General features: G+C 37.2%; 3 protein-coding genes across 3 annotated transcripts; all 3 read left to right on the top strand.

The window, feature by feature from the left end:
• The first annotated feature begins 509 nt into the window (after positions 1-509).
• LOC110722757 (2-keto-3-deoxy-L-rhamnonate aldolase-like) lies at positions 510-1949 on the top strand. The gene has a single exon (XM_021902048.1). The coding sequence runs from the start codon at positions 659-661 to the stop codon at positions 1757-1759; it is 1101 nt and encodes a 366-aa protein (XP_021757740.1). The 5' UTR covers positions 510-658; the 3' UTR covers positions 1760-1949.
• A 265-nt stretch (positions 1950-2214) lies between these two features.
• On the top strand, positions 2215-3452 carry LOC110722758 (2-keto-3-deoxy-L-rhamnonate aldolase-like). Its single transcript, XM_021902049.1, has one exon. The coding sequence runs from the start codon at positions 2439-2441 to the stop codon at positions 3240-3242; it is 804 nt and encodes a 267-aa protein (XP_021757741.1). The 5' UTR covers positions 2215-2438; the 3' UTR covers positions 3243-3452.
• A 1846-nt stretch (positions 3453-5298) lies between these two features.
• LOC110722756 (molybdate-anion transporter-like) lies at positions 5299-10014 on the top strand. Its single transcript, XM_021902047.1, has 8 exons — positions 5299-5814; positions 6181-6325; positions 6416-6584; positions 6864-7134; positions 8477-8739; positions 8860-9075; positions 9156-9264; positions 9446-10014. The coding sequence occupies exons 1-8, from the start codon at positions 5664-5666 to the stop codon at positions 9505-9507; spliced, it is 1386 nt and encodes a 461-aa protein (XP_021757739.1). The 5' UTR covers positions 5299-5663; the 3' UTR covers positions 9508-10014.
• The last annotated feature ends 864 nt before the right edge of the window (positions 10015-10878 follow it).

The following is a 10878-nucleotide window of genomic DNA, read 5'->3' as shown; positions in this document are numbered from 1 at the left end:
CACATATTCGGGTCAACTCGGGTCTAGGGTTGGTTTCAGATCGGGTCAGATCGGGTTTGGGTCACCATTTTTTCGGGTTCAAATGGGTCGGTTAATAATCGGGTTTGATTCGGTATTTCGGGTCGGGTCAACTTTTGACAGCTCTACACATAACCCTTAAAAACTAACAAAATAACCATTATTATGGTTGGTCACATCGTGTGAGATCAATACCTAACATATGAGTGAGATCAATCATTATGCATCAATTTATAAATACAAATTATGATTTATTATACTCATGTGAAAAATTAACCCTAAGTACAATAATGTAGGCCTATAAATCACAATTAGGCTCCTTGTCTCAAATTTGCAATTAATGAGAAAAAAGAGCATTGCAATTAAATTAATCATCCAAAAGTAATACTAAATTTAGTAAAATGAATTGAATCAAATTCTATTCTTAAAGATAAACTTAGAGTCTAATCTACACAACTTAATTTCACTTCATCTCAATTTAGTTTAACATACCCTTAGATTTTATCCTTTCAAGGCCATATTAAGAGGAAAAAAAAAGGTTAGTTTTCCCTATCTGACTCACTAATTTAATCATTCTCACACGGTCACACTTGATTTCACACTGCACGGTGAGTGAGTTAGTGAGCTCCTCTCTGAAACAATGTCAACTATCATTTCCCCCAATTCCTCTCTCCTAATTCTCAACCCATTTTCCAAATCCAAATCCCAACCCCAATTTCAATCCTTCTCTTTCAACAATCCCTCCAATTTGTCCCCTTCAATCACATCCCAAAATCATCCCCAATTCACCCCATTTCCAAAAACCCTAACCCTAACTCAACCCCCAAAACCCCGACTCTCCGCCATCAATGCCACCGCAAACGACGCCGCTAAACCCACCGAAACCCTAAAAACCCGCCTCAAAAATGGCGAAACTCTCTACGGTCTCTTCCTCTGCTCCTTCTCCCCCACCCTCGCCGAAATCGCAGGCCTCGCCGGGTACGACTTCGTCGTCGTCGACATGGAACACGGCTACGGCGGCATCCCCGAGGCATTGACATGTCTCCGTTCCCTCGCCGCCACCGGAACTCCGGCAATTCTCCGGTTACCGGAATCCACCGCAGCTTGGGCCAAAAAGGCCCTTGATTTGGGCCCACAAGGTATAATGTTCCCAATGATTGAATCCCCAAAAGAGGCCCAAAAGGCCGTATCATACTGCAGGTACCCGCCCAATGGAGTCCGTGGGGCGGCCCATTCAATAGTCCGGGCATCCGGGTACGGAATCGACGCGGGGTATTTAGGTAATTGTGAAGATGAGTTGTTGATCATGTGCCAGGTGGAATGCGAGGATGCGATTGAGAAAATCTCGAAGATCGCAGCCGTTGAAGGGGTGGATTGCATTCAAATGGGACCGTTGGATTTGAGTGCGAGTATGGGGTATTTGTGGGACCCAGGGAATAAGAAGGTGAGAGAGAAGTTGAGGAAGGCTGAGAAGGAAGTGTTGGAGGGTAAAATTGGAAATGAGAAAAATGGTGGGGCCTACTTGGCAGGGTTTGCTATGCCGCATGATAGTCCAATGGAGTTGAAGTCACGTGGGTATCACATGGTATCGGGTGCGGTGGATATACTGTTGTTTAGGAAAGCTGCGGTGGAAGATGTTAGGAAGTTTAAGATTAGTTTGGAGATTGGTGATGCTTCGTCTGATGATGATGATCCAACGGCTGAGGGTGTTGATGCTGATGATAAGTATTGGAGTGAGTGATTTTAGTTTTATTTATTAAATGACACTGTTATTTTTCTTGATTGTCAATTGTTTTTGATTTAGGGAGTTAAATAATGAGTTAAAATGTCATTGTATTGGATTAGTGGAGTAGTTAGCTTTAGCTTAATTGGACAAGTTGTTAGTAATTGGAACATGGCGAAATAAAGTTCGATATTTTGGGTTGTCTCTATTTGTTATCGTATGTATTGTTTATAATATGCTTAGGACATTTTAAGGTTATTTTGGATGACACAATGTGATTTGGAAGAAAAACTGTTGAGATTAGATTATAAACCCATCTTTGAGACGGGTTACTATGATTCCAAATAATAAACATGAATTTCATCTTTGTTAAGGATACTTTTTATGCTCATTTGTAATTTGATGTTAATGGAGTTTAAAAACTGAAAAATAGTCCTATTCAGTTGTTTTAGAGTGAAGGTTATTATCAAACAAAATTTTCCTAATTGATATAACCAAGTTTTGCCAAGTGCCAGTACCATAATTTTTTTATTAGTTGCATATGACATACAATGTATATTTTTCAGTGCTTACTTGTATCCTCAATTTTCACAATAACATAATGCATGCTTTGAAATTAACATCACTTTCAAGCTCATTGAGTGATATTGGTAGGATTACTTCCAGAATTCTGTCCACAAAATAACTTGTAGTAAGAATGGCTACTTCAGTTTCTCCACAAATTCCCTCCATCAAATCGCGTCTTAGAAAGGGGGATTGCCTGTATGGTCTCTTCTTTGATAGCTTCTCTCCGACTATTGCTCAAATTTCTGGCCATGCCGGTTATGATTTTGTTGTCATCGACATGGAGCACGGCTATGGTGGGATATCGGAGGCTCTTTCTTGCCTCAACGCCCTTGCTGCTTCTCAAACTCCAGCTATCCTCAGATTGCCTGAGTGCTCCGTCATGTGGGCTAAGAAGGCTCTTGATTTAGGTCCTCAAGGGCTAATGTTTCCTATGATTCACACCCCAGAGTTGGCCCAAGAGGCAGTCTCTTACTGTCGTTATCCACGGGCTGGTATCCGAGGAGTGGCACATCCCATCACTCGAGCTTCCAAGTATGGTCTTGACCCAACATACCTGGACTGGTGCGAAGAGGAGCTGCTCATCATGTGCCAGGTTGAGTCAGAGGAGGCTGTGAATAAAATCCAGGAGATCGCGGCCATTGATGGGATGGATTGCATCATGCTTGGGCCAACTGATCTGGGTGCTAACATGGGTTACATTCAAGACCCTGGTAACGAAAATGCTGTGAAGATGGTTCAGACAGTGGAGAATGCAGTGTTAGGCATGAAGCCTAAGGGTGACAAAAGGGTTTATCTAGCTGGGTTTGCAATGCCACATGATGAACCTATTGAGCTCAAGAAGCGTGGGTATCATATGGTTTGTGGCGTGGTTGATATCTTACTCTATAGGGATGCTGCTGTAAATGATGTACTCAAGTTCAAAACTGCAGTCTAAGTGAATACCAGTCCGAGTATGTACTGTAATTGCTAATAAAACTAATGAACTACCAGGAAGCCTTTGTTCAAGTGGAGCCAATTTTACAGTTATTGCTTATGTTCATTGGAAGTATGTAAAAGTTAATTGTAGTAAGGTGTAATATAAATGTTTTACACACCACCTGCAAATCTGAATTGAATTGACATGCCAGAGGAGATAATTCATCAAGATCCCTTACCGATTGTTCTCGCGAATATATTTACAATTGAAAAAGTATGGATCCAGTTGAGGCTGAGTTTGAAATGAACATGCACAATCAACAAAGTGACTAAGTGAGCTGCCTCAGTGAAACCCTCGTCAACACTTAGATTAGTGTCAAGAGTAATGTGATTATATACCTGAGATTGATATGACAATTCAATAAGTATTTAGTAGCCCTTCTGTATGCAAAGAAGTGGTCATAATAGACTTTTAATAGGCTCTCGTAATAATTTGATTCGAATGTAAGAGCTATTTTAACAATTTCCTTATATTATTCATTACGCTTTATAGCTTGCCATGAGAAAAAGAAACCTTGGAATTTCCTTGTACCTTGCTAAAATGTACAATAATTTCGAAAATCAATATACTATTAAGAGGATTTTCACCCTACAATCGGTTACACTTTACAAGATACAACCGAGATTTTTATTTATTTTTTTTCCATTACTAGTCCATACTTTGTACAGTATGACCAATGCTGGACTGCTGGTTCACTGGTTGTAACATACTCCGTACATAAATTACTTTACTTTTGTAAAAATTTGTTTATGATTAACATATAGGTGCAAAAAAGTCCTAAATGTGAATGCCTAAAAGGAATACTGGCACATCAAGCAGGAGCAATCAATAGCACAGCGTCGGTGTACAGTATACAAAATTATTGAACAAATATCTCCCATAAGCATAACTCGTGCGAAGACTGCTAAAATTAAGAGAAAGGATCTTTAAGCAATGTGCTTTGGTATACACGCATTTAATTACAAAATCAATTCACGCGGTTGATGACACCACCAACTAATAACAAATTAGGAAATTTTAAATTAATTTCTTCCCTTTTAGTACCAATTTAGTGAGTTTGATATATTGATTACTAAGGGATAATCATGGGTGTTTATACTAATAGTAATATTAGTTGGTGGTGTAGTGGTAATTAGGACTACACTTGGTAGGGAGGACTGCGTGTTCGATCCCCTACACCAATAATTGAATTGTGAGGGGACTGGAATTTAATCAATTAGAACTGATTTTCGAATTTGGATTTGCCTAAAGGAGGACCTAGGTGAAATACCAAAAAAAATGAAAAAATAAAATCGTGGTATCATACCAAAACTTAATATGTCTTAGTTCTATAATTGAATGTTTCACTTTGGCCTTTATAAACCAAAACCTTTTTTTTTTTTTTTTTTTTTTTTTTTTTTGAGGAAACCATAACCATATTGTTAATCATATATTTATTACGAGTATTTTTTAGTGGATTTTTACTGTTTTCTTTATAAATAAGTTATTGACCAAAAAAAGAATGCAAACAAAATTTAAGCAAACAATAATTAGTTCAAACAAAAGCAATAATTATTTAAGTTCTTTAATTATATTGGAACAAATTTATACAAGTTCTTTAATTTGTATTGTTGCTTCCAAAGTTAAATTTATATCAATTTAATGTATATAACAATTTAATATTTTTTAAAAAATAAACAAGAATTTATTATTTAAGTAGGAGTTATTTAAGTTTGAATATATGAGTAGAAAATGTACATAAGCTTTCAAACTAAAAGTAATATTTTTGTAATAGCATGTGTAATTGATATTTACTCCGTACAATAAATTAATAGTTTGATTTTTTTAGCTAACTTTATTTTTGACAAAAATACAAATATAAGTCCATAATTAAAATTGCATCCATGTATTTACGTTTATACTTATCATTTATTTACCACACCGGTTTTGTTTATTTTCTCTAATATAATAACCTATCGACTAGTTTGTTTTAAAATTATTATACTTTATGAACACTATGCTCTAACCTAGTTACAATGTTACATCTTACATGGCTCCTTCCCTCTCTTGATCAACAACAAAATTAACAATGCTAATTAATGCTTTCTATTCAAGCCAAAGAAGAAAAAAAAAAAAAAAATTTGCATGAGATAAAGTATTTATGAAGCCAATATCACTTTAATTCTAATTTTTATAAATTAAAATCCTTATAAACTAGTTACACACCAATTTCTGTTCATCTTTTTGCCTTTTACACTCCATCTCTCCTTTCATTTTGGCACTCTCACAATAAATTCCCAATCTCATTCTCATTCCCTCTTCTACTTTCTCTCTCCTCTTTCTCTCCTTCAACAGTGAGTGTATTGCAGAAATCAGATCAAGAAAAGCTTAGCATTAACAATGGAGATTTTCTACATTCTGGTGTTCGGTGCCATGGCTGCTGTTGTTGCAGCATTAGAGCTCAGCAAAAACAGCAAAGATCGCATCAATACTTCCTCTGCTTTCAACACTTTCAAGAACAATTACTTGCTCGTTTACTCTCTTATGATGGGTATCTTTCTTTCTCCTCAGATCTGCCTCTCTTTCCCTTCACCCCCATTTAATTTTTCTTTAGTATTTTTGAATGATCATTTTATATTCTGAATTTCAGATCTTGGGTATAGAATTGTTCAATTTTTTAATTCTGAATGATTATATGAAATGGGGTTTATAGATTGTGTCTTTTGATATTTGTAATGGATCTATTATTGTGTGTTTGTATGCTAATTTTTAAATAAATTATAGTAAGACATTCTCTGATTAGATTTGGTGATTGTCATTTAGGGGTATATTATATATTGTAGAATGTATATTATTATTAAGGGTTGATTTAATTTGGAGTGAAATAATTGAGCTGATTTTAAATTATTGGCAACAGCTGGGGATTGGCTACAAGGCCCATATGTGTATTATCTATACACTACCTATGGTTTTAGTAAGGGAGACATTGGGCAGCTTTTCATTGCCGGGTTCGGATCATCCATGTTGTTCGGGACGATTGTCGGATCCCTTGCTGATAAACAGTATGATTTTCATACCCCCATTGACGGTGTTTAAGTTATCTTAAGCTTTGTTGATGGTTTGACTGATTATCGTCGGGTTTTTGTTTTCAGGGGTCGTAAGAGGGCATGTGTTACTTACTGTATTACTTATATCTTGAGTTGCATGACCAAGCACTCCCCACAATACAGAATTCTGATGGTCGGGCGTATTTTGGGAGGCATTGCCACTTCACTTCTGTTTTCGGCCTTTGAGTCGTGGCTTGTTGCTGAGCACAATAAGGTGTGAATTGTACTATCATTTTTCTTTGTAGTCAACTCAAAACTTGCAGTTTCTTCAAACTTAAAAAGTATTAGTTTTTGGAGGAAAAGTGGTAATCATGTGTGTTTAGCTGTTTTCTAGAGACGAGTGTGATTGTAATTGTGTATTTGTATTTGACATGGTTAGTATAGAACTATAAACTATGAACAAACTGTTGTGAACCAATGAGCTACATGCTTATATCTTATAATGTGTTTGATTTCTTTGATTGTTAATCTAAATTCTTCTGGGTTTATGCAGAAAGGATTTGAACAGCAGTGGCTTTCTCTGACGTTCTCCAAGGCCATTTTCTTCGGTAATGGCCTAGTTGCCATTTTGGCTGGATTATTGGGCAATCTGCTTGTTGATACTCTTGGGTTGGGTGCTGTTGCTCCGTTTGATGCTGCATCCTGCTTCCTTATCATTGGTATGGTAATCATAATAACTTCATGGGGTGAAAACTTTGGGGATTCTTCAGAAAGTAAAGACTTGCTCACACAATTCAAGGGTGCTGCTGTTGCTATTGCTTCTGGTAAAGTGCTATTTTCTTTTCCTCAATCTAGTCCTCTACTTTATGATGCATCATGATCAATTATGGTCGATTCAATCAGTCAATGTGAAGGATTCTTGCGTATAAGAGACATATTATTGATATTGCTATGCACCTCAAGTTGCTATTTATTTCCGTGACTGGTGTGTGAGCAGTTTCTTATTTTGGGTCTTCATGTGTCATAGTAGTCAATGATGGAAGATGCTTTATTCATGTATGGCCTCTATTATTTGTTAGGAGAGGAAGAAAGTATTCTTTTATCTATTTGAATGCAATTTATATCCCAGTAATGAAGCCTTAAACTGTGCATATTAGTTCTGAATCTCCTGACATCAGCAACACCATTATGGAATAAACTAAACTAATGTCATGACACTTGACAGTATTAGAGAAATGTTTTTTCTTTCGCTGTTTTCATCACATTGTCAAAATTAATTTGAATTTTGACTTCTGTACCAGGGATGTATTCTGCTTGTGATTTATCTTCACTCTAGCCTGTTTGGTAGATAGTAATAATGTTGCATGGTAAGTATCATCTCAATGTGTAATGCAACCGGGCAACCCCTTCTCCAAACTTCTACTGCCCTTATTAAATTTTCAATATCACTCAACACCTCCTATCAAGTGGTAGTGAATTTTAATTAAATTGATAAAGAAGAGAGGTAGTCGGGGTGATGTACGATTACCATGGGCATTGGCAGGACTTTCATGTTTAAAAAAAAAATACAAATACAAATACATTCCCATTAACATCGTTTATTAGCAATTACCAAACGTGCTGTTAGTTCTTCTACTAGTTTTACCCAACTTTTTATGTGGAGGACAACACAGTTACCAAGTATTTTTAAAGGACCTTTCTGCTATTCAAAATACTGTTGTGTACATAGTCACTGAGATTCCATTATTGACAGGAATCTCTCTGTATTAGTTTAATATCGATTGATTCCTTCAAAAACCCAAATACTGTTCCTGGATAAGATTACCAAAGGGCATTCTTCATATCGTGCCTTGTTATGATGTATTGTTGTTTATATGATCATGGCATTCATATCTTTTTCATTCTGATTCGCGAAGGGATTAAGGTGAATAAATCATATTTTCCGCCCATGCATTTTCATTCACAAATCAAAGGAGTTGTTTCTGATATGAGTTTGACATGTATAAAAAGAAGTATGAAAATTTGGAATACTTGTTTTTACTGTTCTGCTCCTCTTTGCTTTTCCCTCAGCTACCTGAGTTGCCGGATCATCATTTGTTCATTTTGCCCCCACTCCCCCATGTACAACTTGGAAGTGACTTCTAAATTCTGCTAATTTGGTAACAGATGAGAAAATTGCGTTGCTGGGTGCAATACAGTCCTTGTTTGAAGGTTCCATGTATACATTTGTGTTTCTATGGACTCCTGCTTTGAGCCCAAATGATGAAGAAATTCCTCACGGTTTCATTTTTGCAACATTCATGTTGGCCTCGATGTTGGGAAGCTCCCTTGCATCACGATTGCTGGCCCGTTCTGCCAAAGTTGAGAGCTATATGCAGATTGTCTTTACCATATCTTCTGCCTCACTCACGCTCCCAATTGTGACAAGTGTATGTTGTTTTTAAAATGTTATGTACTCTATCTAGATTTCTGATTTCTTGTCTTGTATTTCTGTGATAGCCCTTTTTGCATGTATCTAACCTTGGTGATTAATCTGTTCATGAAAAAAGTTCCTGGTAGCACCATCCAATGTGAAAGGTGGAGGTATGTCATTTGCCGGCTACATCCAGATGCTTGGTTTCTGTGTATTTGAGGCTTGTGTGGGGATCTTCTGGCCATCAATCATGAAGATGAGGTCACAGTATATTCCGGAAGAGGCACGAAGCACAATCATGAACTTCTTCCGCATACCTCTGAATATCTTCGTGTGCATTGTGCTGTACAATGTAAGTTGGGTCTTGTTTCCCTAGTTTTCACTTATTTTAATGGAAGAATGAGTGCTAACAAATTTGTTTTGTTTTGTCAGGTTGAGGCATTCCCCATAACAGTCATGTTTGGCATGTGTTCCATTTTCCTCTTTGTGGCATCCATATTGCAGAGGCGGCTTTGTGTCATTGCTGATAGTCAAAGACCAAGTGAGTTGTAATTTAGATTGAATTTTTTTTCCCCCAGATATTCCCGTCTTTGCTCACAATGCTTGATGGTGGTAGTCACTGGTTACTTTACATACTGAATTTAGTGCAATCTTGAAGTGGTATTTTTCAAATTGAATTTTGTGCTTAGAGCTTTATTAATGAAGAATGTATATTGCTGCAGAGCCACAAGAATGGACAGATATGAAGGAGAGGGATCCAGAAGACGAGCCATTAAATGCTTGATTTACGGGTAAAGTTTGAAGATTGGGCACATTTCACTTCAAGTGATTCAATGTTCAGTGTACTTACTTTTTGTTAAGAAATAAGATTAAATTATACGGAGTAATTCTTCAAAGATGACTAACGAGGTGAGTCAATGACAAAAACTTGATGGTCATCATGGTAACTTACTGGTATACTGTGGACAAGGCTGGATTCTTTCCCGTGTTGCTGCTGCAGACCCCGTCAGAGATATAGTTGGTAGAGCTGGTAACTGGGCAAGAATCTGCTCTTATTTTTGAGTAGCATAAAATGATTGAGCATGTTGAGTAGTAATAGGTCTCCAATTCTTCTCTTATATGTCCCATATTGTATACCTAGTAGTCCAAAGTGTGCTTTATGGCAGTTATTTGTTTACTAGTATATGCTCATATGTATTCATAGAATTAAAATGTTGATGGAACCCTTTTCCATATTTTATACTTTCTTACAATTAATATATACAAGCATGTCTATTGTCTTCTGAGGTTGCATCACGCCGTCACTTTATTATATGATTATTGACATAATGTATGATCGCTGAACTGGTACATTAATGTGACTATTGTGGAACCTTTTTATTTGTCGTGGCTAATCATCATATCTAGCCATTGTTGCTTACTGTCTGTCTCCAAATGCAGGTCTTTGGAAAACTTTGCCCCCAAAGTCTAGAAATGGGATTTGTTAAACATCGCCCGCAAATCTCCACATAAAGCCCACAAAATTCACTTGATTTGACAATATTGCCCTTGACCTAAAAAAAAAACACTCACACTCTCATCACTCACACTGTCATCGCTCATCTTCTTTCAACATCTCAAAAAAAAAAAATATTCAAACAACGGCAATGTCGAGGCGGCAAGGCAAGGAATTGGCGGTGGCGGCGGAGGAAAGGAGGCCTCAAGGAGGCAAGGTACAATTTGTTTTAAAAAAAAAAAGGGAAAACCGCCGTGACGGAGGAGGGGCGCCTTGGCCGGACGCCCAGCCAGCGGTGGTGGCGCCAGCTGCAGACGCCGCAACCAGTAGATTGGCGCCTGGGCTGGACGCCATAGCCACGGTTGTGGCGTTTATTCAAAGCGCCGCAGCCGTGGCTATGGCGTCCAGCCCACTGGTTGCGGCGTCTGTAGCTGGCGCCACCACCGTTGGGCGTCCAGCCAAGGCGCCCCCCCTTTTTTTTTAATTTGTATTAAAATATTGTTTTTTTTTTTGTGTAATATCGTTTTCTATTGTTTTTATATTTTGTTGTTTATTTTTATAAATTTTATCAATTTTGTTGTATTTTTTCTATGTTTATATTTTGTTTACAATTATTTGTTTGTTTTATTTGTACATTTTAAAAATACAACTATTTTTTCT

Source organism: Chenopodium quinoa, unplaced genomic scaffold (genome assembly GCF_001683475.1).
Source record: "Chenopodium quinoa cultivar QQ74 unplaced genomic scaffold, ASM168347v1, whole genome shotgun sequence".
In the NCBI taxonomy this organism is placed as follows: domain Eukaryota; kingdom Viridiplantae; phylum Streptophyta; class Magnoliopsida; order Caryophyllales; family Amaranthaceae; genus Chenopodium; species Chenopodium quinoa.
The sequence above is the reverse complement of the archived record's forward strand: the minus strand, read 5'-3'. Positions and strand labels throughout refer to the sequence as shown.

Excerpts from the sequence above, each read along its gene's own strand:
- LOC110722757 (XM_021902048.1), top strand. The coding sequence starts at position 659 with ATGTCAACTATCATTTCCCCCAATTCCTCTCTCCTAATTCTCAACCCA.
- LOC110722758 (XM_021902049.1), top strand. The coding sequence starts at position 2,439 with ATGGCTACTTCAGTTTCTCCACAAATTCCCTCCATCAAATCGCGTCTT.
- LOC110722756 (XM_021902047.1), top strand. The coding sequence starts at position 5,664 with ATGGAGATTTTCTACATTCTGGTGTTCGGTGCCATGGCTGCTGTTGTT. Across the intron at positions 6,326-6,415 it reads GGATCCCTTGCTGATAAACA|GGGTCGTAAGAGGGCATGTG; the intron begins GTATGATTTTCA and ends TTTTGTTTTCAG. Across the intron at positions 9,076-9,155 it reads TGTGCATTGTGCTGTACAAT|GTTGAGGCATTCCCCATAAC; the intron begins GTAAGTTGGGTC and ends TTGTTTTGTCAG.